The 27,646-nt window shown below is 40.8% G+C and overlaps 2 protein-coding genes across 33 annotated transcripts in view; one reads left to right on the top strand and one right to left on the bottom strand.

The window, feature by feature from the left end:
- The window catches only part of PPHLN1 (periphilin 1), a 226,930-nt gene that overhangs the window by 138,285 nt on the left and 60,999 nt on the right, over positions 1–27,646 (bottom strand). For 4 of the 31 annotated variants that reach the window (XM_063620180.1, XM_063620181.1, XM_063620182.1 and 1 more), the window contains exon 1: positions 1,103–1,153. The exons of 11 other annotated variants lie outside the window; for them this stretch is intronic. Coding sequence is in view for 3 of the 20 variants with exons in the window: in XM_063620163.1 (XP_063476233.1) it covers positions 644–647 (4 nt within the window). In the remaining 17 variants the exon portion in view is untranslated. Of the gene's footprint in view, positions 1–643; positions 1,227–26,903; positions 26,927–27,646 lie in introns of those variants that run through there. 16 more of the 31 variants (XM_055249116.2, XM_055249118.2, XM_055249119.2 and 13 more) reach the window with 10 other exon arrangements.
- On the top strand, positions 1,231–15,152 carry ZCRB1 (zinc finger CCHC-type and RNA binding motif containing 1). Of its 2 annotated transcripts, none has more exons than XM_055249140.2 (8): positions 1,231–1,408; positions 3,822–3,907; positions 5,479–5,507; positions 10,026–10,137; positions 10,471–10,578; positions 13,951–14,063; positions 14,172–14,247; positions 14,734–15,152. In XM_055249140.2, the coding sequence occupies exons 2-8, from the start codon at positions 3,824–3,826 to the stop codon at positions 14,863–14,865; spliced, it is 654 nt and encodes a 217-aa protein (XP_055105115.1). In that variant the 5' UTR covers positions 1,231–1,408; positions 3,822–3,823; the 3' UTR covers positions 14,866–15,152. The 2 variants fall into 2 exon arrangements, with proteins under 2 accessions (XP_055105115.1, XP_063476267.1); XM_063620197.1 differs by lacking the exon at positions 1,231–1,408 and adding an exon at positions 9,401–9,552.

Genomic DNA, 27,646 nt, shown 5'->3' with positions numbered 1-27,646 from the left:
GTGTTGTCAATAGTTAAGGTTAGGAGACGAAGGAGAATTTCAGTAAAGAAGTTGAATATATAAAATAGTTTAAGCAGGAAATAGAGGTTTCAGAAAGCAGGGGTGTTGAGGGGTTAAATGGGGAAGAAACGAAGAAGCAGTGATAGCCTAAGTCGAAAGAAAGCACAAAGCAGCATGGAAATGAGACTATAGCACAGAAGACCACAGAAGCTTACATCTTGGGCGGTAACCAAGGATAACGGAGATGTAAAGCATGGTAGGTTTGGCTGGCCACAAATATGCCAAGAGAATTAGTGCCAGCGTCCCCTGTCGGCCATGGAGACATTCAGCCCTCTCAAAATTCAGCTGCGCCCTGGATGGATTGCACTTCCGTCTCTATAGAAGACATCGGCTTCACTCTGGATTGACTGTGCAGGCTCCAGGAGAGGCTCTGGGTTCCAGGCTGCTGGAACGCAGGCTACCAGGGAGTGGTTAGAGGCCTGGTCTGTATGTGCTGGTGGGTAGAAGTATAAATTACCTTGCATTATGTTCTGATTTTTCTGTAGGAATGGTGGGCATGTTATGGCCTCTTAGAGAAAAAGCAGTGCGTAGCCATTATAGATTTACAGGAAAAGGTGACAAGAAGTTCAACATTTGTCCATACCCATACTAAAGATGAGTCATTCTGTGAATCCAACTCTCCCCAAGTTGTCCTTGTCTCCCCAACTAGACTGAGATCTCCACCAGAAAAAAAAAAAAAAAAAAAAAACCAGATCTGTTTATTTTGGAGTTCCCAAAGTGCCTAATAGCTGGGTACGGCGAACACCTTCAGTAAAATTACCGACTTCCTGACTTCTCTCGGGTCACTGAAGTTACCTAGCTCAGTCTTCTTCTTGCATATTAAGGCGCTACAGAGAAGCGAACCCATTTCTTAGACTCAATACTTCCCTTTATTCCAAACTCCACTGCGTCTCTCCACCCTCAACCGCATGGGCAGAATTGTTGCACAATTCAAAGGCAGGAGAATCCAGGACCCGACACAGAAAACTCCCGCCCACTCCCCCCGCGTTTAGCAGCCCGCACATTCTCTGCATCCATCTCTGGGAAAGTAAAAAGCGCTCACCGACTCTGGCCCTCCGGGAGACCCCGTAAACGTAGTCGTCCGCTCGCCGCCGTTATCGCAGGTAGGCACTTCCGGCGCGCGCAATGACGTTAGCGAAGCGCTCGCATCTGGGCCCGCCTTCGGGGCCCGGATCTCAAACAGCCGGGAAGAGGCACTGTGGCTGCTACCATCTGCTCTCCGCGCCTGACCCCTCCCAGGACTCGTGATGCCAAGGCCGCTGCGAGCGGCTACGAAGAGTCGGGGTTGAGCCCCAGCTGAGCCGAGGGCTCGCACTCTTCTGGTCTCCCAGGCCCAACCCACCTGAAGGTAAACGCCTCTTCAGCTGCGGCCTTCTCTCCTGCGGGGCCTCCTGCCCAAACTCGGCTGCCAAAACGCTCTGCCCCTCTCTCCCGCCACCCTTTTTATTCCAGGACCTTAACCTCTGCCTGCCTTCGCGGCACTCAGCAGAACGTGTAACGCATAGGTTCAAATGAGAAACTTTTAAAAAGCGACGTATCTATGTTGAGTTCTTGAAGTTTTCTGAATAATTCCCCCATAACACCAAACATGAGGCAGTTTTCTCATTCCTTCACGAATTGGCATGCCATAGAGTCAATATTTTTCCATTTGTGATGGTTCATCTTCCCATCTCAAATACACACCACACGCTCTTTTTAAATCAGAAATTTGAATTTGGTTGAGCCTGATATTTTCATGGTAATTTGCTGGATATTTTCACGGTAATTTGCTGAGTTTGTAAGATAAGATGTGAAAATTACTGATTACATTTGTAAACTTTATGTACATATACACACATACATACAGGTCTGTCTCTTCAAGGCACCAAGCCTATTTATATAATGTATCATTTCATAATTTGGCAATAATAAGCAAAATTAGCGTTTCGAAAGAAGTTTATATTGTCGATACATAAAGCTTAAATTTCCTCCTTAACATCATACTAAATGGGGAGAAGAAAATTTTCCTCTTAACACACCACTCCAGAGAAAAAAAATATTAAGACAAGCAAAAAAGATACCCAGCCATAGTACAGGCATGCACAGCATAACAACTTTTTGGTTAACAACAAACCACATATACCACAGTGGTCTCCTGAGAGTATAATACATTGTACCATATTTTTAGTGTACGTTTTCTGTGTTTAGCTACGTAAATATTTACCATTGTGTTTCATTAAGCATAGCATGACTGTGTATTAGCAAAAATCAGTGGCTAAGGTTCTGTCAGAGTCCCCAGGCTCTTTCTGACCTGGGTGAGCAAGGCGTAGGTATTGTACATATACAATGCATATTCATTAGAGCATTTTTTTGCTCATAGTCTGAGTGGAAGTTAGGAGTAGCCTCAGGGTTTTTCCTTCATCTATTTAAAACCTGTCTCCATACCCATACAGTCTGGCACTGAAAGTGTTGGTGTAAAGAATACTTGAAAGAAGAAGAACCAAAAAAGAATTTTTAAAAAAATTTTATTATTATTATACTTTAAGTTTTAGGATACATGTGCACAATGTGCAGGTTTGTTACATATGTATACATGTGCCATGTTGGTGTGCTGCATCCATTAACTCGTAATTTAGCATTAGGTGTATCTCCTAATGCTATCCCTCCCCCCCTTCCCCCACCCCAAACAGTCCCTGGAGTGTGATGTTCCCCTTCCTCTGTCCATGTGTTCTCGTTGTTCAGTTCCTACCTATGAATGAGAACGTGCAGTGTTTGGTTTTTTGTCCTTGCGATAGTTTGCTGAGAATGATGGTTTCCAGTTATCCATGTCCCTATAAAGGACATGAACTCATCATTTTTTATGGCTGCATAGTATTCCATGGCATATATGTGCCACATTTTCTTAATCTGGTCTATCGTTGTTGGACATTTGGCTTGGTTCCAAGTCTTTGCTATTGTGAATAGTGCCGCAATAAACATACGTGTGCATGTGTCTTTATAGCAGCATGATTTATAATCCTTTGGGTATATACCCAGTAAATGGGATGGCCGGGTCAAATGGTATTTCTAGTTCTAGATCCCTGAGGAATCGCCACACTGACTTCCACAATGGTTGAACTAGTTCACAGTCCTACCAACAGTGTAAAAGTGTTCCTATTTCTCCACATCCTCTCCAGCACCTGTTGTTTCCTGACTTTTTAAAAGAATTTTTTTTAAGTGGTGACTGGGAAAAAGGAATTCCTTAATTCAGCCTGCTGGAGTCATTGTTCCTAACTTCCTAAAATGTAAGGAAGGTGTACAAATCTGGCATAATTAAATTGGTGATTGTTAATACTTTATTGGTTTTTGTTCTTTGTTTTTTGTTTTTTTCCAAATAATACCCAGACTGGTCTGATGTATTGGTTTTATTTGGAATTAAGAATACCTGGTTTAGGCCATGTGTGGTGGTTCATGCCTGTAATCCCAGCACTTTGGGAGGCTGAGGCAGGTGGATCACTTGAGGTCAGGAGTTCAAGACCAGCCTGACCAACATGGCGAAACACCATCTCTACTAAAAATACAAAATTAGCCGGGCATGGTGGTGGAGGCCTGTAATCCCAGCTACTCGGGAGGCTGAGGCAGGATAATTGCTTGAACCTGGGAAGCAGAGGTTGCAGTGAGCCAAGATTGCGCCATTGCACCCCAGCCTGGGCAACAAGAGTGAAACTCCATCTCAAAAAAAAAAAAAAAAAAAAAGAATCCTGGTTTAGATTGATTGCTGATAAGTTTATTTTCACTTTTAGAAATGAGTGGTGGATTGGCTCCAAGTAAGAGCACAGTGTATGTATCCAACTTGCCTTTTTCCCTGACAAACAATGACTTGTACCGGGTAAGTAAATCTTATCGAGTGACTGCTATTTGAGATACAGATAACCTTAAGCAAATAGTTCTCCCTGGCAAATTCTTTTTTTCTTTTCTTTTTTTTTTTTGAGACAGTCTAATTCTGTCACTGAGGCTCGAGGCTGTAGTGCAGTGGCACTATCATGGCTCACTGCAGCCTCCCCGCCCCCTCAGGTGATCCTCCCACCTCATCCTCCCGAGTAGCTGGGAATACAGGTGTGCGCCACCATGCCTCTACAAGCTACCTGGGAGACTGAGGTTGGAAGATTACTTGAGCCTAGGAGGTCGAGGCGACAGTGAGCCAAGGTCACACCACTGCACTCCAGCCTGGGTGACAGAATGAGACCCTTTCTCAAAAAAAAAGAAAAAGAAAAAAAAGAAGCTGTGTTTATTGAACACTTAAGTCAAATTATGTGTTAGATACAAAGGAGATGCTAAGATGTTAGGCACTAAGGAGAAAAAATAAAACAGGAAAGGTGGGCTATTGAATGTTAAGTTGGGAATGGTGGTGAAATTTTACATAGGGCAGTCAGAAATGCCATTATTGAGAAAGTGACTTTTGAATAAAGACCTGAAACGAGTAAGAGGCACCTGTGCAAATTCTAGAGGACAAGCATTTCAGGAAAAGAGGGGTAATCTTAGGTAAGCCCACTCAAGGTGCCTTATAGGACCTATTTACATCATGGTAAGGACTCTGGCATTCACTCTGAGTGAAACAAGAGGCTATTAGTAAGTATTATATAGAAAACTGTACTGGCCTTCAGAACCCAGTGTTGCTAACACTGCAATCCAGTTATTTTACATTCCAGCATTATACAGCTTAATCATAGAACGAAAAAATTCATTATTATTTGTTGCATATACTAACACATTCTAAAAGACTTTTTATATAATAGGAACTCTTAGTATATGGGTAATGAGCTGGAACTCCAGAAATAAATGAGATTGCATAGGATAAAGTAAAAGTAACAGAAGAGAGAGCCAAGTATAAAGTTCCACCAGCATGTTAATGGTGGGCAGAGGAAGAAGACTGATAGAAATGGATTTTTCATTATAAAAGCTTATTTTATGAGGTTTTGTTTTGTTTTTTAAATAAAGCAGTCTAAGAATCTGTGTTCTCAAACAGGGATTGCTTAATAAGAATAACAAGGTAGCGGTGAGGGTAGAATTGGAAAAGTGCTACTCCATAACATTGACATTTGAAGCATAGGTGTAGCTGGCACTATGATGGAGTTGATAGTTGCCATGAGTACACCTCAGGAGCGCAGCAGCTGTCCAGTGTGTATGCCTTAGATCTACCACATGTGTAGAGTGAGTTTTTTTCTCTGTATTTACTCCATTGTCAAATTTAGAAACTGAGGCAGATACATGTTACTCCAACAACAGTAAGAATATTATTCTAATAACCAAAAAAATTTTTTTTCTGGGGCCTGCCTTATAGACTGAAGGCTGAAATTGTTCCTAAACTATAACAAAGAATTTGGTCAATGTCTGCAACCTAAAAATTTGATGTTTTATGGATTTTAAAATAAATTGTAAATATGTGGTCTTTTGTTTCAGATATTTTCCAAGTATGGCAAAGTTGTAAAGTAAGTATTCACATTAAATTTTGTAACTTCATTTAAAAGTTTATCTGAATTTGCTTCTCCATTTTTTTAATGACAGTAGATTTTTAAAAATAAAACATGCTTGATATAATAAAGAAAATAATACTATTAACATTTTTATGACAATTTTAGTTGGTTTTCCATGTACATAAACATGTAGACAATTTTTCTTAAAGACTGTATTCCATACATACAATTTTATTTTCTTTTTTAATTTGACATATCATAAATGTCTTTCCATGTGCTGTAAAGATACATCCTCATAGCTAATGGTAAACAAATATTTTGGTTACTAGGAAGTGTGTTATCAAGTATACTATAAGTAACCTACTTTCAAATAAATAGGTGGGTTTTTTTTTAAATAAATAGTGTAAAACCAAATATTTCAGTGCATCCGACTTGCAGGATGCTATGAGACTGATAAATAGAAAACATATCTTCCTTCAGAGAAAGCTTGGAGATCATTGGAAAGACTAGAAACATGCAAAAATGGTAATGGATGATAACGGGGCTGAGGATTAGGAACAATAAAAAGAACTTGAACTTCTCATATTTCACTGTTTTAAATCAAGCAACTATATTATGGGGCAAAAAAGTAAAAGGATACTGTCATCCTAACTTTCTTACAACCAATATAGATTCTGATATAAATTTAAAATCCCAAGAATTTTGAGCATATTTATCTTGGCTAATTTCTTCTAGTGTTCCATAAATGGATATTAAACAGTTGAAGCTCGTTTGCATCTTAAAATTACTAACTTCTTTTACAATTACTTTGCTATTAAAAAATCATATCAAAAATGCTTCTGTGTAAATTTTTGGGTGTTTAGATTTTAAAAAGTCATCGTCATCAGTCCAAACACTGGTAATGATGATGGTATGTAATACTTAAATGAGCATATATATATGCCAGGCATTGTTCTAATCTCTTTATGTGTATTATTTAATTCTCACAACTACCTTTTAAGGTAGGTACTATTATCATCTCAGTATTATAAATGATGAAACTGAAGCACACAGTAAACCTAAGGTCATCTTGCTAGCTAGTAGTGGAGAAAATATTTGAATCCAACAGTGAGATTTCAGAGCCCACTCCCTTTTGCCTTTTTTTTTTTCCGCTTTGTCAGAATCTCTGAATGGATCTCCATATAAATATATAGTCCTAAACCATGAAACTGCAACGGAGTTAAAGACACAAGAGTTACAAGCACCTAGAAACAGGGAAAACTTTATCTAGTCTAAAGAGCCAGGGAAGGCTTACCTAGGTCAGTATTTTTTGAGTGGAAACCTAAAGGATGAGTAAGAGTTAAGTAGGCAAAAATAAGGGAGGAATATTTCAGGTAGAGGGAATAGCTTGTGCAAAGGCCCTGTGGCAAGAGAAAATAAAGTGAGATCAAGAAATAGAAAGAAGGCCAATGTGACTGGAGATGAGTGAGTATGGGGGAGAAAGCACAAGATGGCTCCAGAGATGGAAGCAGGTTCCTCATCTTCTTGGTCAGGTTACAAAAGTATTTGGTTTTCATTCTAAGAATATCAGGAATCATTTAAGAATTTTAAGTGAGGGGTGACATGATTTAAATTTTTTAAAGTTTATTCTGCCTTAATGTAGAAATTAGATTGGAGGGGAACAAAAGCAAATGCAGCTGGGTGCAGTGGCTCACACCTGTAATCCCAGCACTTTGGGAAGCCGATGTGGGAGGATCACTCGAAAGGTCACGAGTTCAAGACCAGCCTGGCCAACATGGCGAAACCCCATCTCTACAAAAAATACAAAAAGTAGCCAGCCATGGTGGTACACACCTGTAATCCCAGCTACTTGGGAGGCAAGGCATGAGAATCACTTGGACCCAGGAGGCGGATGGAGGTGGAGGTTGCAGTGAACCAAGATCACGCCACTGCACTGCAGCCTGGGCAAAGCAAGACTCCATCGCAAAAAAAAGAAAAAAGCAAATGCAGTGAGACCAGTCTGAATCTAAAACTGTAGCCCAGGGGAGAAATGTGCACTAAAATAGTACAGGTGGAGATATAGAGACTGGTCAGATTTGAGAGGTGGTCAGACTTCAGAGATCATTATAAAATAAAATGGGTAATACTTGGTGATGTGTATAGGAAGCAAAGTGGGTACTATTTAGTAATATGCTTACTTTGTATATAAGGACTTTGTGAACAAGAAGGAGGTGTTATGGATGACATTCAGGTTTTCCAAAATAGTGTATGCTTCATATTATGGGCTTAAATAAGTACATCATATACCTTGTATTAGGAAATGGTGCTATTATCTACCTCCTTTCCCTTGCCAGAAACATGGGAGTCACAGTAGATTTGTCCTTTTAAATCTCTGGTGTAATTTTTTTTTTCTGTTACCACAGAAGGTATCTCTATCAAAGTATTGTATGATAGTTGGTTTGTTGGTCTGTCTCCACCACCAAACTGTAAGCTCTCTCCTGAGGGTAAAAACTTCTGTTAGTGCTTAGCACATGGGCTTGAGGCTAACAGAGTGACTGAGTGACCGAATGAATGAACACATACAATGTACTCTTTTAGAAAAAACTACTTTTCCCATTTTTTTGGTCTGTCTTTCCCATTGAATATAAAGTTATATGTATCAATCAACATATTGAGCTGGGTACATATGGATTACAGAGACAGCCTTAAAGGAGTTTACATTAAAATAGATGAGATGAGGCATTGTTTATGAATAACACAATTCAGCAGAGACTAGCATAACGGAGGAGAAATTATATCCAGTTGAAGCTGTTAGAAACTGACACATTGACCTGAACCCCGAAAGAATGAGGAAAATTTTAATGGGCAGTGATTCAGAGGTGAAAGAAGATAGAAGCTGTATGAACAAAGGCACAAATTTGGGGAAATACAGGCCATGCTACTGGAGCATTGAGTGGTTTCTTTTGGGTAGACTTCATAGTGTGTGCGTGGGAAGAAGGAACAGTGAAAGATGAAGGAGATGGGAGCCAAATCATCAAGGATACTGACTGTGGAACAAAGAATAGGCAACTTACAGAACCAAAGATTTTTGAACAAAGGAATGGTGTGATTTTATTTATTCCTTAAGTAGAAGACTACTTAAGGATATGAGAAAATTATAAGAGAAAAAATTATCATAAAGGAACCAGTAAGAATAGACTATTAAAACAGTAATGCCCCTATGGACAAGAAAAAAGCAGTGGAATCGAAGAGGCAACAGATGAGAGATCATTAATTGAGGATGATATAGAAAGCCAATACTTCTTTTGAAATAGTACTTTAAAAAAAAAAGATTTATAACTTTCACAAACATTACAAAAAATTCCAAAACATAAAGCAACTACCTTATTCAATATTTCTGTCAAATTTGTGATTTTTCCAACTCCAGCATTCCCTCTACATTCACCAGTCATCCCTTGGCATTCTGCTGTAAGCAAGAGCCTTCCCTCCCATCTCCTCCACTTATTTATTGGTCTATTATCAGTAAGAATTATAAATTCCTATCTTCTCTGTGGCTTATAATTTATTACTGAAGTGAATTATTTTGATGCTCAAATTGTCCTTGATTTGGCCAGTGGGAGCTCCTTCCAGCTGGCTGCTGTATTCTTGACCCCATCATTCATTCATTCATTCATTCATTCCTCCCTCCCTCTCTCTCACTCACTCACTCTTGCACTCTCTTACTTTCTGGCATAAGATGTTCCAAGCTCCTCTTGTACCTGCCCTGCTCTAGCCTTGGAATCCGCTATTTCTCTAAAGAGCCCTGTTGAACATTGTTTTTAAACTATGTTAAATGACATAGGGTGGGCAAGGGCCTCCATGACTAGGGATGTGGATGGGGCAGGAGAAAGAGCAGGCTCTGTGCTCTCATAACTCTCTTTGTCACTCAGGTACACCCTGGTGGGTGGTACGGCTAAAAACCACAGAACTGGAGATTCTTTTTCCCTAAAGATCGGGGTCTCACTGTGTTGCCCAGGCTGTTCTCAAACTCCTATGCTCAAGCATCCTCCTGCCTCCGCCTCCCAAGTAGCTGGAACTACAGGTGCGCACCACCACACCCAGCTCTGGAGGTTTTTTTCTTTCTTATTTTTCTGAAGATTCTTTAAAAGAATATTAAGAATATACTTTGATTCTAACACTTAGAAAAATAAGTAAATCATTTTACTTTTTGTGTAAAGTATACCTTTATTTTGTTTTGTTTTGCAAGGTGAGGGAGTTAGCATGGAAGAGGGATTGTGGTTACTCTTTAAGATTTCATTGTCTCTGTAATCTCTTTACTTCACCCTTCAATCTCTGATTAACTCCTAATCATAGCTGTGCTCACTTCTGTTAAATCAGTATCACCCTTTCCTATTTCCATTCTTGATATCCCTTGACTTTGAAGAGATAGCTGATTTTTCAAATGTATTAATTTATCTTATAAATTTTTAGCCCTTTTTAAAATGAATTTTGCAAGTATTAATATCTGTTTTATTTATTGCTGCCTCATTTTTAACTCTTTGTTTATGCTTTAAGGGTTACCATAATGAAAGATAAAGATACCAGGAAGAGTAAAGGGGTTGCATTTATTTTATTTTTGGATAAAGACTCTGCACAAAACTGTACCAGGGCAATAAACAACAAACAGGTAAGCTATTCATCTCCATCAAGGTTTTTAGCCCCAAAGCCTTTATGCTCATCAAGGCCAAAAATGTGGGGATATAGTGGATCATCAGGTCTAGCAGATATCAGTAGATTCTTAAGATATCTAACTTATAGAAAGAAAAGAGGTCAAACTACTGGGTTCTCAAAACATTGGTGGAATCTCAGGAATAAGAATACTACAGAATAGAATTTATCACACCTAAGTGACAATCGCTAAAAAATCCAAAATAAACTGGAATTGAAGATTTGAGAAAATTGATTAAATAATTAATTTTAGGTTTCAGTGAAATACATTCTACATTTTTCTCTTGTTTAGTTATTTGGTAGAGTGATAAAAGCAAGCATTGCTATTGACAATGGAAGAGCAGCTGAGTTCATCCGAAGGCGAAACTACTTTGATAAATCTAAGTGTTATGAATGTGGGGTAAGTAAACCTAAAACTTAATGGAACTTTCCATAGTTTAAGATACTTTTCACATCAGTCTTTTATTTTTGCTCACCGAAACTTCTGACGGCTAAACCAGATTATGAAAATGCTTTATTTTTTAATATATTTTTTTTGAGATAGGGTTTTCCTCTGTCACCTAGTGCAGTGATGCAGTCACTACTCACTGCAGCCTCCACCTCCCGGGCCCAAGTGATCCTCCCACCAGTGTCCGAGTAGCTGGGACCACAGGCATGCACCATCACACCCTGCTTAATTTTTTAATTTTTTGGTAGAGACAGGGTCTTCCTATGTTGCCCAGGCCAATCTCAAACTCCCGGGCTCAAGCAGTCCTCCCACCTCAGCTTCCCAAAGTGCTAGAGTTACAGGTGTTAGCCACTGTGTCTGGCCTAGTTGTTAGGGTCTCTAAACTCATCAAAGTAAATTCAATTGAAATGCAATGTATAAAGATAACTTGAGTTGGGTAATACAAAGTGGTATTTTCTCTAGTTCCTAAATCTTTGAAAATCACTAGTTTTAAAAGTGTTAGACTGATGACTTATGTCACTGTCTTGCAAGATTTTCGTAACTCATAAATTTTTGTTAATAGGATATTGCCTGTTTCTTTAACAGTTTTTAAGTGTCACAGTTCAATAGCAACATTATCATGTGAACTTATCGTCTATGGGATATTGTGTTTTGAAGTTTTTTATTTTTTCCTATTAGTATTGCTAGTGTTTTGTAACTGAACTATCCCCACATTTTCTTCTTTGGTTCCTTCATGATCTGTCATTATCCATTTAAAGTTTTGGTGATAAAGAGAGAGAGACAGCCATAGAAAAAATTTTGTATAAGGTCTGTATTGGTACCAAGAGAATTTTAGTCTGGTTCTCACGGGTGTAAGTTTGTAAAATGACCATAAAAATACTTAAGAAACAGGCCAGGCACAGTGGCTCACGCCTGTAATCCTAGCACTTTGGGAAGCTGAGGTGGGCGGATCACTTGAGATCTGGAGTTCGGAAGCAGACTGACCAACATAGTGAAACCCAGTTTCTACTAAAAATACAAAAAAAATTAGCCAGGCATGGTGGCAGGTGCCTGTAATCCCAGCTACTTGGGAGGCTGAGGCAGGAGAATCACTTGAACCCAGGAGGCGGAGGTTGCAGAGAGCTGAGATCACTCCACTGCACTCCAGCCTGGGCAATAGAGCGAGACTCTGTCTCAAAAATAAAAATAAATATAAAATAAAATACTTAAAAAACAGAGTCTAGAGGTAGTAATGGGGAAGTGGGGAGAGAGTCACTGAAAGATACCGTCCTGGCTACAAAATCACATGGAAGATTCAAGGAAATGGCTTGAGGTCCTCTACCCCACTGTCACTCCCCATACCCCCGACAAAAAAGATAACTAAATAAACAGGCTGATGGATGGATGGATGAATAGAAAGAGTGAGCAAGCAGTCTCTTGGATACATACTGATTCTGTCAATTCCTATGATTCTAAAACCTCTTAAGTAAACACTTTAGAAACTTTTCCAAAGTTCTGAGTTTTGTAAAAGAAAGAAAGGGAGGGAGGGAGGGAAGGTAGTTATATTCAGATTAGTATATATCTTCATATTCACAGTAAATATTAAATTATCTGAGAAATCCTAGATGAATCTGTTAATCGGTTCCTTTGGTTTATGGATCCATAGAGTTGTTACATTTTTATATTTAATTTCCCTCCCTCCAAAAAAAACTTTTTTATATTTACCTAGCCTGGTTTTTCTCAAGTTATTTCATTAAATCCTTTTTTAGTATGGGATATGTTAATTTTTTTTGCTATAATATTATTCCAAAACACAGTTTCAGATATGCTTCTCTATTTTCTCAGCAGTTCATTAACAGTAACCTCTTTAAGTTGGGCCATGTCCCAGGTATACAAAGTGCACAGTCTGTCTGCTCTGTCAGATATACTGGAAAAGCATGATTATTGTTCCCTCCTATTGTGCTAACCTTGGCTCAGTCCCCACACCCTACCCTGACATAACCTCTTAAATGGAATTGTAGTGAGCTGATGTCCAGATTATAGTTGAGCTCTTATGTTTTACAAGTCAATGTTCTAGCTAAGTAGGAATAATAGCCTAGTCCAGCGTTGTCAAATGAGAATATAATGCAAGTCACGTATGTTACTAAGTCTTCAGAAATCCAATGTGTATTTTACCTTTACAGTACATATCAATTCAGACAAGTTCTCAGTAGCCACATTGGCTGGCTAGTGGCTACCGTAATTGGATAGTGCAAGTGTAGTCAGGATATGAAAGGGAAAAAACGAAAGTAATTCATAGGAAAAGTGAGGAAGAAATTTTCCATTTGTTTTTTGAGACAGGGTCTTGCTCTGTTGCCTAGGCTGGAGTGCAGTGGACAATCTCAGCTCACTGCAGTCTCTGCCTCCTGAGTTCGATCAATTCTTGTGCCTCAGTCTCCTGAGTAGCTGGGATTACAGGCATGTACCACCACGCCCAGCTAATTTTTGTATATTTAGTAGAGACAGGGTTTCACCATGTTGGCCAGGCTGGTCTTGAACTCACTTCCTAAGGTGAGTTCCACCTGCCTCAGCCTCCCAAAGTGCTGGGATTACAGGCTTGAGCCACCTTGCCCAGCCCAACAGAGTATTAAGCAACATCTTGGAAATTAACAGGAATAGTTTTATCCTCGTTTTATCAATAACTTAAGATGTTTACATTTAGGGTAAATGATCCATTTAAATTTTGAATTTTTTTTTTTTTTTTTTTTTTTGAGACGGAGTTTTGCTCCTGTCACCCAGGCTGGAGTGCAACAGCACGATCTCAGCTCACTGCAACCTCCATCTTCTGGGTTTAAGCAATTCTCCTACCTCAGCCTCCTGAGTAGCTGGGACTACAGGTGTGTGCCACTACACCCACCTAATTTTTTTTTTTTTTTTTTTTTTTTTTTTTTTCTTTGTAGAGACGGGATTTCACCATTTTGGCTAGTCTGGTCTCAAACTCCAGACCTCAGGTGATCCACCCACCTTGGCTTCCCAAAGTGCTAGGATTACAGGCGTGAGCCACTGCGCCCAACCGAACTGTTTTATATCTTGAATTTTGAGATTTAAATATTTGAAAGAAGACTACTACTTCTATTCTTAGTAAAACTACTAAATAGTCCTAAATGTTAAAATAACTGAGAGTTATAATATCACCTTCTAAATATTAAAGTACTGAGTTTTATCATTAATGTCTTCTGTATAGTCTCAGTATGGGAATAGTCCTTTTTAAATTTGAAAAATTTTTAGTAGTAAGATACCAGGCAAGTTTTTATAAATAACAACAAATATGGTATTTTTCCTTTCCTTTTTAATGGGAAACGAAAGGAAAGTGGACACTTAAGTTATGCCTGTCCGAAAAATATGCTTGGAGAACGTGAGCCTCCAAAGAAGAAAGAAAAAAAGAAAAAAAAGAAAGCTCCTGAACCAGAAGAAGAAATGTATGTATATTATTCTTACTAAATACATTATCATGTTGCTTTTGTCTTTTGCTTAGTTGCTTTTGACTATTGGTTGGTTACATTCCAATTTATTTTTCTTTATTTAAGTGAGGAAGTAGAAGAAAGTGAAGATGAAGGGGAGGATCCTGCTCTTGACAGCCTCAGTCAGGCCATAGCATTCCAGGTATTAAATTGTTCTTTTAAAAGGCATCATACAATAGTTGACTTGGTTTATAGTCCTTGCTTGCTTCATTGATCACCTCATGGCAACCTCTGTTTTTCCCCCTAACCTCCTAAGCCTTAGGAGACAAGCTGTTTCTCTGAGGTACTTAGCCAGTGTGAATGAAAAGTTCCCATTGGTTCTTCCTAGATTTTAAGGGCCCCACAACACTTACTATCTTAATCTTTTTTCATTAAAGAAATGAGCAGAACCATTTGCTCAAAGTGAATATAGCCCAACAGAAAAGATTTTTTTTAGAACTTGCCTAGGATAATTTTGTGTAAGGTTTTGAGATGAGACAGAACTCAGGGGAAGGGAGCAGATCTTACTGTCCTCATGGACTGGGAGGGTGGGAAGTAATGGCATTTGTGGTATGTTTTTGCCATGTTTTGAATTAATGAACCATAAATAATATTAAACAGGTTATTGGTTTTGTTTTTTGAATCACAGCAAGCCAAAATTGAAGAAGAGCAAAGAAAATGGAAACCCAGTTCAGGAGGCCCCTCAACATCAGATGATTCAAGACGCCCAAGGATAAAGAAAAGCACATATTTCAGTGATGAGGAAGAACTTAGTGATTAAAATCTTGCCCTAGCACAGTAATAAAAATCAAGATTTGTTAGTAACAATCTTGAAGAGCTAATTTTAATAAAAATAAGAAAAGTTAATACTATCATGTTAATACTATTATTGTCATCCCAAGAAAAAAGATATTTTAAAAATTTATTTGAAAAGATCATTATAAGGGCTTTATTCATGCCTGATTTGTTTACATGAGGACTTCTGAAATTAATCCTTAAAACAAACTTCCTGAAACTGAAAAGTTGATTGATTTATTGTTACTTATGTTAATAAACTTTTCAAGAGAATTTTGTCTTTAAATATGGGTGTTGGCCGGGCGCGGTGGCTCACGCTTGTAATCCCAGCACTTTGGGAGGCCGAGGCGGGCGGATCACGAGGTCAGGAGATCGAGACCACGGTGAAACCCCGTCTCTACTAAAGATACAAAAAATTAGCCGGGCGCGGTGGCGGGCGCCTGTAGTCCCAGCTACTCGGAGAGGCTGAGGCAGGAGAATGGCGTGAACCCGGGAGGCGGAGCTTGCAGTGAGCCGAGATTGCGCCACTGCACTCTAGCCTGGGTGACAGAGCGAGACTCCGTCTCAAAAAAAATAAAATAAAAATAAATATGGGTGTTTTGTCATCATATTTCTTGTAGCTTTATCCTAATCTGGATAAATTGTAAATACCTATAAAATAAATTGTAAATACCTATAAAATATAAAGTAACATAGCTCTAGAAGGCTTAAAATCAAACACAGGTGTTATTTGTCTGCCCTACCCATAGCACCAAATTCCATTCCCTAGAAGAAACTACTCACATGTGCACACATGTTGCTAAATAAAGTACATATATTTCAGTCACTTAATAAAAGGATAAAGGAGAATTACTCAATCTCTTATACTTCTCCTACCTTCCTCAATCTTCCCAATGTGGCTGTGTTAAAAATTTGGGGGAATCCATACATATTTTTTTTAATAACCAAGTAAACACTTTTCACTTCTGAGCCAAGGAGTATGCTATGATTACATTTTTCCTAGAGTTAATAATTGTCTATTTTTTTCCATGTATTGTCTTTGTATTTATGACTAAATCTTCCCATTCTGTCTGCAGGTGGTTATATGGGAATGGGATTAGAGAGCCTTTAATTTTCTACTTTGTATATTTCTATATTGTTTAACTTTGTAAGAATGCCCATTTATTTTTTAACTAGTAAAAGCAATAAAAATAAGTTAATACTATTATAGTAATATTATTAGTCATCCCGAGAAAAAATATATTAAAAAGATATTTGAAAAGTTCATTATAAAAGCTTTATTTTTGTTTCCACTTTGAAAACTACAAAGTGTTAACCACCCACCAGCAAAGAATCTTCCAGATTGCAACAAGACAGACAGAATGATTGAATGCAGTACTCAACCATCTGTTTGGCCATTAGTCAAATACCACAACAGTTTTGTTGTTTTTTTTTTTTAATTTTTATTTATTTATTTATTTTTGAAATGAAGTCTCACTCTGTCGCCCAGGCTGGAGTACAGTGGTGCGATCTCAGCTCATTGCAACCTCCACCTCCCTGGTTCAGACCATTTTCCTGCCTCAGCCTCCTAAGTAACTGGGATAACAGGCACATGCCACCACACCCAGCTAATTTTTGTATTTTTTTAGTAGAGTTGGGGGTTTCACCATGTTGGTCAGGCTAGTCTCAAACTCCTGACCTTGTGATCCACCCGCCTCGGCCTCCCAAAGTGCTGGGATTACAGGCATGAACCACCGTGCCCGGCCTACAGTTTTAAAGCAAATAAAAAAATTGGGAAAAGATTTGCCACAAATATATAAAAGTTTCTATGAATACCTGAAAACAGACTCTAGTAGGAAATAAATTAGTGACAAATAGAATACTTAGAAGATAAAATAGGCCAGGTGCAGTGGCTCATACCTGTAATCCCAATGCATTGGGAGGCCAAGACAGGAGAAGTGTTCGAGGCCAGGAGTTTGAGCCCAGCCTGGGGAACATAAGGAGACTGTCTTTACAAAAAATAACATTAGCCACTCGCACCTGTTGTGCTAGCTACTCGGGAGGCTGAGGCGGGACAGCCTGGGAAACAGCATGATTCTGTCTTTTAAAAAAAATAAAAAGAAAAGTTTATCATTACTTATTAAGGAAATCTGTTACAACCAGTGATACATCAATTTTTACCTAATTAGGAAAAAAACACTTCAGTGTTGGTGAGGATGACATTAAAAGCACTTGTGGTATTATATATGTGCCCTGGATCAATTCTGAAGGGTAATTTAACAATATCAAATGTTAAGTGTGTTCTATTTTTTTTTTTTTTTTTTTTTTTTTTGAGACGGAGTCTCGCTCTGTCACCCAGGCTGGAGTGCAGTGGCACAATCTTGGCTCACTGCAACCTCTGCCTCCCAGGTTCAAGCAATTCTCCTGCCTCAGCCTCCTGAGTAGCTGCGACTACAGGCGTGCACCACCACACCCGGCTGAATTTTGTGTTTTTAGTAGAGATGGGGTTTCACCATGTTGGCCAGGATGGTCTCGATCTCCTTACCTCATGATCTGCCCGCCTTGGCCTCCCAAAGTGCTGAGATTACAGGCGTGAGCCACCGCGCCAGGCCTTTTTTTTTTTTTTTTTTAGACAGAGTTTCACTCTTGTTGCCCAGGCTGCAGTGCAATGGCATGATCTCAGCTCACTGCAACCTCCACCTCTGGGTTCAAGCAATTCTCCTGCCTCAGCCTCCCATGTAGCTGGGATTACAGGTGTGTGCCATCATGCCCGGCTAATTTTCTATTTTTTTAGTAGAGATGGGGTTTCACCATGTTGGTCAGGCTGGTTTCGAACTCCTGATCTCAATTGATCCACCTGACTCTGCCTCCCAAAGTGCTGGGATTACAGGCATGAGCCACTGCACCCGGCCAACTTGGTAGTTTCTAGTAAGTACTTGTCTAGCAGAGAATGCCCTTCTTGCTGGATATGACTAATGGTTGTTTGGGGTTTTTTTTTTTCCTTCTGCAGTTATTTATTTACTCATTTGCTTTTTTGACGAGATGCCTTATTCTGAAATTGTCAATTACAGTTTTCAGATTATCATGAAATTCAATTATGCCCACATATGACACTTATAAATTTTGCATGTTAATTTATTCCTTTGTTTTATATGCTAAAGGTGTGTGTTTATATCTGCCAGGTGTGGTGGCATGCACCTGTAGTCCCAGCTCCTGGAGAGGCTAAGGTGGGAGGTTCCCTTGAGCCCAGGAATTTAAGTACAGCTGGGCAACAGAGTAAAACCCTATCTCTAAAAAACAAATAAAATTGAATTTAAATAATATTTTTGGCCTGGTGTAGTGGCTCATGCCTGTAATCCCAGCACTTTGGGAGGCCAAAGCAAAAGGATCTCTTGAAGCCAGCGGTTCAAGACCAGCCTAGGCAACAAAGTGAGACCCTGACTTTATAAAAATAAAAAATAACCGTTTTTAATTAAAAAAAATTAAAAACTATGTTTTAAATGCTTAAATATTAAAACCTTGATGACCATACCTAGAAAAGTATTTGAAAGCTTTACATAGAATATGCCATAGATCAGTAACTTAGGTTCAATCATTGATGGAGGGCTGGAAACGTAATTTTTAAAGTGGGGAGGAAACTGTTGGATCATATAACTAAGTCATTAAGCTTCAGAAATGGATAAAAGAGATAAAAATGTAATTAGAAATCTATTTTTCTTTGTCTTACCACTGCTTTCCTCTGTACTTCCTTTATTTCTCAACAAGCTTTCTTCATATGGTGGTAGAGATGACCACCAGTATTTCTAAGGGTAGGAATCCCAACAAAGAAAACCCCTTTCCCAGTGGTCCCAGCAAAAGTTCCAAGAAAGCCCTGATTGGCTAGGTCTCTGTCACAGTCCCCATTCCTGGAAATAAGGAGGAGAGTCAGTCCCACCCCGACTACATAGAGCGAAAGTGTTCCTATGCAACGCGGGATCTATTTTCAGTTTGGAATCAATGTGGAAATTATCCTGTCAAAAGAATCTTAAGCTTAAAAACCTCCTTTCAACATTTCCAAGGGCAGAATACTAAGACGGCTGAGCAGAACACACAAAGAAAATAAAGATTCAGGCTGGGCGCAGTGGCTCACGCCTGTCATCTCAACACTTTGGGAGACTGAGGCAGGTGGATCACCAGAGGTCAGGAGTTCAAGACCAGTCTGACCAACATAGTGAAACCCCATCTTTACTAAAAATACAAAATTAGCCGGGTGTGGTGTCGCATGCCTGTAATCTCAGCTACTTGGAAGGCTGAGGCAGGAGAATTGCTTGAACCCAGGAGGCGGAGGCTGCAGTGAGCTGAGATCATGCCACTGCACTCCAGCCTGGGCAACAGAGTGAGACTCTGTCTCAAAAAAAAAAAAAGAAAGAAAGAAAGAAAAGAAAAAGAAAAAAGGAAAAGAAAGAAAAGAATATATATGGAAAGAAAGTGAAAACCTGCTTGGAAAGCAGTTTGATCGGCACTATTACTTAAACTAACAATGTGAACAGTTGCAGTCAGACTGAGCCCTCGGTCCAGAGAATGGGAGTAAGCCACTGTCAATTTTTTTAAAACACTCCGTTTATAAGATCCAAATTTTAAGAATCCTATACTGCTATAGATAAAGACAACCAGTTAACAATTTTAGTTAAGATATGGCACCTAGAAATAAGCAGACTAGAAACATAAAAGCTTTTATAGAAAGCAGATTCCTAAAGTGCATGTTGCACTTTTCATCAGCACATCTTTGCAAGACGCATGGTTTCATGTGAAACACATAATCTTGTTTATTCGTAGAGATGGTATAGTTTGGTTAGAGCCTCATAAGTATATTTAAGATAAGTACTAAAAATGGCTTTTAACAAATTATCTGAAAGACAAATTATATCACATATTTAGCACTATGTTTCAGGCACTGTTCTAAACACATTATAAATATGAAATAATTGAATCCCTTTTAGATATTGTTTTCATCACTATACAGATGACAGAACTAAGGCACAGAGAGCCAAAGTAATTCACCCAAAGCCACATAGCCAATAAGTAGCACGATAACGTTTTAAATGCAGGGTACAATGTATGTTATTTTGGAGATGGATACACAAAAAAGCCCTATGCATGACTTACCAAAAATAAATAAATAAATAAAATTTAAAAATAAAAGAAAAAGGCCGGGCGTGGAGGCTCATGCCTGTAATCCCAGCACTTTGGGAAGCTGAGGTGGGCGGATCACCTGAGGTCGAGAGTTCGTGACTAGCCTGACCAACATGGAGAAACCCCGTCTCTACTAAAAATAGAAACTTAGCTGGGTGTGGTGGTGCATGCCTGTAATCCCAGCTACTCAGGAGGCTGAGGCAGGAGAATCACTTGAAACCAGGAGGCGGAGGTTGCAGAGCCGAGATTGGGCCATTGCACTCCAGCCTGGGCAAAAAGAGTGAAACTCTGTCTCAAAAAAAAAAAAAAGAAAAAGAAAAGAAAAAGAAAAGCCCTGACTTCACCACTACTCAATATATACATGTAACACTTGCACCCCATAAATTTATACAAAGAAAATTTTTAAAAATAAAAGAAATAAAGCCAAGCAAACTTGTTCTAGAGTCAATATACTATCTCTATGCTATGATGCTTCTCTCAAAAAGTACTCAAATTATATGACTAGCCAGGCACAGTGGCTCACGCCTGTAATCCCAGCACTCTGAGAGGCCGAGGCGGATGGATCACCTCAGGTCAGGAGTTTGTTTGTTTTTTTTTTTTTGAGACGGAGTCTCGCTCTGTCGCCCAGGCTGGAGTGCAGTGGCGCAGTCTCGGCTCACTGCAAGCTCCGCCTCCCGGGTTCATGCCATTCTCCTGCCTCAGCCTCTCCGAGTAGCTGGGACTACAGGCGCCCGCCACCGCGCCCGGCTAATTTTTTGTATTTTTAGTAGAGACGGGGTTTCATCATGGTCTCGATCTCCTGACCTCGTGATCCGCCCGCCTCGGCCTCCCAAAGTGCTGGGATTACAGGCGTGAGCCACCGCGCCCGGCAGGTCAGGAGTTTGAGATCAGCCTGCCCAACATGGCGAAACCCTGTCTCTACTAAAAATACAAAAATTAGCCAGGCATGGTGGCACATGCCTGTAGCCCCAGCACTCAGGAGGCTGAGGCAGGAAAATTACTTGAATCCAGGAGGCGGAGGTTGCAGTGAGCAGAGATCGTGCCACTGCACTCCAACCTGGGCGACAGAGCGAGACTCCGTCTCAAAAAAAAGATATATATATATATAGTACTGCCTTATCAACTAGGAGACGGTGGTTTTAAATTTCATTTTACGTGCATAGGAATAACAATTTGTTTTATTATATCTTAATGATTTTTCTGGAAGTGGAAATATTTTTGGAATAACCAACAAATTTTAAAGTTAAAAGAGTAAATCTATTATGCCCTAGTGCTTTCTTTAAAAAAATTAAAAATAATTTCCACTTGGAAGTTTAATGAGATCTCAGACTTATCTGTCCACAACTGAATCCCTGGTCTCCCAAACCAGCTATACTCCCAACTTTTCCCATTTCTGTTTGGTTTCATCTTGAGACAGAGTCTCACTCTGTTGCTCAGGCTGGAATGCAGTGGCACCATCATAGCTCACTGCAGTCTTGACCTCCCAGGTTCAAGTGATCCTCCCACCTCAGCCTCCCAAGAAGCTGGGACTACACCTGTGTGCCACCACTCCCAGCTACTTTTTTTTTTTTTTTTGTAGAGGTGGGGTCTCCCTACGTTGCCTAGACTGGTCTTGAACTCCTGCCCTCAAGCAATCCTCCCACCTCAGCCTCCCAAAGTGCTGGGATTACAAGTGTGAACCACCATGCCTGGCTTCCATTTCTGTTAATGTTAACTCCATTAGCCCAGGCCAAAGAATTTGGAGTTATCCTTGTTTCCTTTTTTTTTTTTTTTTTTTTTTTTGAGACAGAGTCTCGCTATGTCATCCAAGCTGGAGTGCAGTAGCGTGATCTTGGCTCACTGAAACCTCCACCTCCCAGGTTCAAGAGATTCTCCTGCCTCAGCCTCCCGAGTAGCTGGGACTACAGGTGCCCGCCACCATGCCCAACTAATTTTTTTTGTATTTCTTTTAGTAGAGATGGGGTTTCACTATGTCGGCCATGCTGATCTTGAACTCCTGACCTTGTGATCCGCCTGCCTTGGGCTCCCAAAGTGCTGGGATTACAGGCATGAGCCACCATGCCAGGCCGTCTCCTCTCTTTTTCTTATACCCCCACATCTAAGTCACAAGCTGTTGGCTCTGTCTTTAAAATATGTTCAGATATATGGAGTTAATCTACTGCATTCACCTTGGCCCATGACACCATCTCACTAGAATTACTGCAATTCCCTTTTCTTTTTTTTTTTTAGACAGAGTCTCACTCTATCGCCAGGCTGGAGTGCAGTGGTGCGATCGCAGCTTACTGCAACCTCCAATTCCCTGGTTCAAGGGATTCTCCTGCCTCAGTCTCCCAAGTAGCTGGGATTATAGGCACGTGCCACCACACCCAGCTAATTTTTGTATTTTTATAGAGATGGGGTTTCACCACGCTGGCCAGGATGGTCTCGATCTCCTGACCTCGTAATCTGCCTGCCTCAACCTCCCAAAGTGCTGGGATTATAGGCATGAGCCACTGTACCCCACCTGCAGTTGCCTAAGTACTCTGCATAGAGCTGCCAGAGTGATCCTTTTAAAAGTAACACAGGCCGGGTGCGGTGGCTCATGCCTGTAATCCCAGCACTTTGGGAGGCCGAGGTGGGTGGATTACCTGAGGTCAGGAGTTCAAGACCAGCCTGGCCAATGTGGTGAAACCCCATCTCTACTAAAAGAATACAAAAATGAACCAGGCATGGTGGCAGGTGCCTGTAATCCCAGCTACTGGGGAGGCTGAGGCAGAAGACTCACTTGAACCTGGGAGGCGGAGGTTGCAGTGAGCTGAGACCACGCCATTTCACTCCTGCCTGGAGGACAAGAGCGAAACACCATCTCAAAAAAAGTAAGACAGATATAACCCTCCACTCAAAAGTCTCCGCTGGTTTTTCATCTTCCTCAGAGTTAAAGCTAAAGTTTTAACAATGACCTAGATATATAAGGTTCCAAAAGAAGGGCTCTGTCTCTCTCATCTCATCACCTACAATTCACCTCCTAGGTTTGTCTACTATAGCCACTGTGGCCTCCTTACTGTCTCTCACATTCACCAGACAGGCAGGCACCCACCTGAGAACTTTTGCAATAGCTGCACAGTCAGTTTAAGCATTCTGCCTCCTGGTTTGTTTTCCTCCCTCCCTCCCTCCTCCCTCCCTCCTTCCTTCCCTCCTTCCTTCCTCCTTCCTTCCTCCTTCCTTCCTTCCTTCTCCACCATGCCCCTCATCCGGTACCCATATAAACCCCAAACCCCAGAATCACATGAGGAAACGACAAGACAACCAGACGAACAGCAGAACGACATGGCAGAGAAAGAGAAGAGGAACCTCTGAATGCCAAGAGGAGTTCTGCTGGGGGTGGTCAGACAGGAGTTCAGCAGCTGGATGGCCAAACTCCCAGGGAAGATCGTCTTCCCACTCCATCCCCACTTCCGGCTCCCCATCCATCCCACTAAGAGCCACCTCCACTGCTCAATAAAACTCCTGCATTCATCGCTCAAGTTCGTGTATGACCTGATTCTTCTGGGATGCTGGACAAGAGCCTGGCATATAGAGAGCTGTCACACTGGCCCTGTGCTCTTGCAGAAAGGCAGAGGGTCCACTGAGCTGGTTAACACTGAAGTTGTCCATGGACGGCAAGGCCAAAAAGACACACTGTAACACATACCCACTTGGGCTCCTGCACCTGTCGGTCTGTGTGCTCCCCTTCCTATAAGGGGTTTAGCCGTGGCAGTGACTGAACAGATAAGCCACACCCTGTTGCATGTCCTGTGAGGGGGGTCAGGGAATCCTCCAGTTTAACCTGTGGGCTTGTCCAAGATACAGTTGAAGAATGGTGAGTTAAAATGTGATACTAGGCTGGGCGTAGTGGCTCACGCCTGTAATCCCAGCACTTTGGGAGGCCAAGGTGGGGGCAACACGAGGTCAGGAGATCGAGACCATCCTGGCTAACATGGTGAAATCTCGTCTCTACTAAAAATACAAAAAAATTAGCCGGGTGAGGTGGCGGGCACCTGTAGTCCCAGCTACTGCGGAGGCTGAGGCAGGAGAATGGCGTGAACCTGGAAGGCGGAGCTTGCAGTGAGCTGAGATCGCGCCACTGCACTCCAGCCTGGGTGACAGAGCAAGACTCTGTCTCAAAAAAAAAAAAAAAGTTGAACTGTCAGATCTGCCTCTTTTCCAAGACCCTGCCACTGCACCCGGCCAGCCTCTTAAGCATACCAAGTTATCCATGATAGACCAGGGATTTGATGAAAATCCCACTGCCTTCTTGGAAAGGCTAAGAGAGGCCTTTGTAAAGCACACCTCTCTATCTCCTGACTTAGACGAGGGACAACTTATCCTAAAGGGTAAATTTATTACTCAGGCAACCCCTGATATCAGGAGGAAGTTGCAGAAACAGGCCCTGGGACCAGATAGTACTTTAGAGAACCTCCTGAAAGTAGCCACCTCGGTTTTTTATAATAGAGATAGGGAGGCCCAGGAGAGAGAGAGGAAATACAGGAAAGAGACAGAGGCTTTAATGGCCACCAGACAAGCCCACTAAGTCCAGAATTCCCAGGGTACACCTGTTAACTGCTACAAGTGTGGCAAGCCATGGCATTTAAAGAAGGATCGCCCAAGCAGCATGAGGAAGCCACCTCAACCCTGACAGTATTTTCAAGAAGTTGTCAGAAGCATAGCTGTTTCCTATTAATACCGCCTTGATTTCTGGAAGCTCAAAAAAGTTCTCAATTAATATTAGACTATTAGGAAAGACCATAGAATGGTTGTATGGGTACTTGAGGTATAGTTTCTACTGAATAAGTATCACTTTTGCACTATCATAAAGTCAAAAAATTAAGTTGAACCATTGGAAATTGGGGACCATCTGTACTTAAATAATCTAGAGCAGCCTTGTCAGCTTGGTTCACAACCTCATCTTTGTCTCATTCCCCAAAGAAAAAAATGGAAAAATACTATGCTAAATGCTGTTCATAGTGCCAAATAATTCAAATTACAAAGGCAGAAGTGTGGTCAGGATATATAGAAGTTGCATGATCACTGTTCTGTATTCAGGTTGTAGTTATGGGGAAAAGTCTGTATACTAAGTTCCCACATGGAGAAAACTTACACAGTTAGAAGCAGAGTATTATTAACTTTATAGGCAGAATCTGGGGTTTGAGATTCAAGCCAACTGCAAAGAAACTGATCATATCCAGAGGGGAAACATCTCTGGATCCAAAATAGAGGGATGAGGTCACACAGTAATATAAGCCTGGACTAACACACCTATCCACTGCTCTCTTAGTAGTTTAACAGGTTGAACAGATTAATCCTAGTGAGTGTAAATTACTCCTTAGAACAGAACATGTTTCAGGAGATGTCATCTGATGTATTTGTTTGTTTGAGACAGGGTCTGTCTCTGTCACCCTGGCTGGAGTGCAGTGGCATGATCACAGCTTGCTGCAGCCTTGAACACCTGGGCTCAGGTCATCTTCCCACCTCATCCCCCTGAGTAGCTGAGATTACAGATGCATGCTGCTGTGCCCAGCTTTTTAAAAAATTTTTTATAAAGACAGGGTCTCGCTTCATTGCCCAGGCTGGTCTCAAACTCCTGGCCTCAAGCAATGCTCCCACCTTGGTTTCCCAAAATGTTGGGTTTACAGGCATGAGCCACTGCACCCAGCCTTATTTTATTTTATTTTATATTATTTTATTTGTATTTTATTTTATTTGTATTTATTTATGTATTTATTATTTATTTATTTTTGAGATGGAGTCTCACCTGTCACCCAGGCTGGAGTGCAGTGGCATGATCTCTGCTCACTGCAGCCTTCACCTCCGGGGTTCAAGGGATTCTCGTGCCCCAGCCTCCCAAGTGGCTAGGATTACAGGCATGAGCCATCATGCCGGGCTAATTTTTGTATTTTTTGTAGAGATAGGGTCTTGCTATGTTGGCCAGGCTGGTCTTGAACTCCTGACCTCAGGTGATTTGCCCACCTCGGCCTCCCAAAGTGCTGGGATTACAAGCTTGAGCCACCGCACCCAGCCTATTTATTTATTTTTTTAGACAGCATTTCACTCTTGTTGCCCAGGCTGGAGGGCAACGGTGCGATCTCGGCTCACTGCAACCTCTGCCTCCTGGATTCAAGCGATTCTCATGCCTCAGGCTTCAGAGAGTAGCTGGGTTTATAGGCACCTGCCACCACTCCCAGTTAATTTTTTGTATTTTTAGTTTCACCATGTTGGCCAAGCTGGTCTTGAACTCCTGACCTCAGGTGATCTGCCGGCCTCGGCCTCCCAAAGTGCTGGGATTACAGGCATGAGCCATTGTGCCCAGCTATATATTTTAAAAAGAAGTAATGAGGATCCTTTAAAAATGTTTTATCTCTTATTCTCTTTATCTCTAATAATACTGAAAATAAGAATTCAGAGGTTTCTTCTAAATTAGGGCTTTGTGTGAAAACTACTTACCAGATGAATACAAGATGACTCAGAAATACACACACACACACACACACACACACACACACACACACACACAGCACAGAGAGAGAGAGAGAGAGACATATACACAGAATTTCCATATGACTCAGGGCCTCTTGCAGACAGACCCCAGCAGAAAAGCAACTGGTAAAGAAATGTGGTTTGCAGAATCCCAGAACCAACATCACAAAACAGGTCTCAAGGTGAAAGACAATATCTTAATGACCAGCATACTTTAATCCCTATACTTTTTGCTATGCACTGAATGTTTGTGTCTCCCACCCCAAAATTCATATGTTGAAGCCCCCACCCAGTCTGATGGTATTTGGAGGTGGGGCCTTTGGGAGGTGATCAGGGTTAGATGAGGTTATGAGGGTAAAGCCCCCACGATAAGGTTTGTACCGTTGGAAGATGAAGGAACCTGCGCTTGCTCTCTATCCCCACCATGTGCTGATATAGCAAGAAGGCAGCTGTCTATGAACCAGTGGGAGGGCCTTGACCATGTTGGCACCCTCATCTCAGACTTCCAGGCACCAGAACTGTGAGAAATAAATGTTTGTTGTTTAAGCCACCCAGTCTATGTTTTTTGTTTTGTTTTGTTTTGTTTTTGTTTGTGCAGTGGCACGATCTTAGACTACAGCCTGGGCACCAAGAGCGAAACTTGGTCTCGAAAAAAAAAAATTTCTTCACCTACTTTCTGAAAGGTTTTTAGTTTCTCATAATAGTCTTGCCATTTTCATTTCTCATTATGTTCTTGTTGAGTTTTGGTGTCAAGGTCATTATACTGGTCTTAAATCCTCTGATACAGATTTTTTTTAATAGGTATGATTTCTTTCTTAAATGTTGCATGAAAGTATACAGGAAAGCCATCTTGACCTGAAGCTTTTTTTTGTGGCAATTAATTATGGGCTCAATTTGTTTAACAGTTATAAGATTATTTTGATTATCTAGTCTGTCTTTTTTCCTTCCTTCCTGCTACAAGTGTGGCAAGCCTTCCTTCCTTCCTTCCTCCCTCCCTTTCCTTCCTTCCTTCCTTCCTTCCTTTTTTTTTTTTTTTTGACAGAGTCTTGCTACAGTGCAGTGGCACGAACATGGCTCATGGCAGATTGGACCTCCCGAATTCAAGTGATCCTCTCACCACAGCC

Source organism: Symphalangus syndactylus, chromosome 17, assembly GCF_028878055.3.
Source record: "Symphalangus syndactylus isolate Jambi chromosome 17, NHGRI_mSymSyn1-v2.1_pri, whole genome shotgun sequence".
NCBI lineage: Eukaryota > Metazoa > Chordata > Mammalia > Primates > Hylobatidae > Symphalangus > Symphalangus syndactylus.
This window is presented reverse-complemented; position numbering and strand designations above follow the sequence as displayed.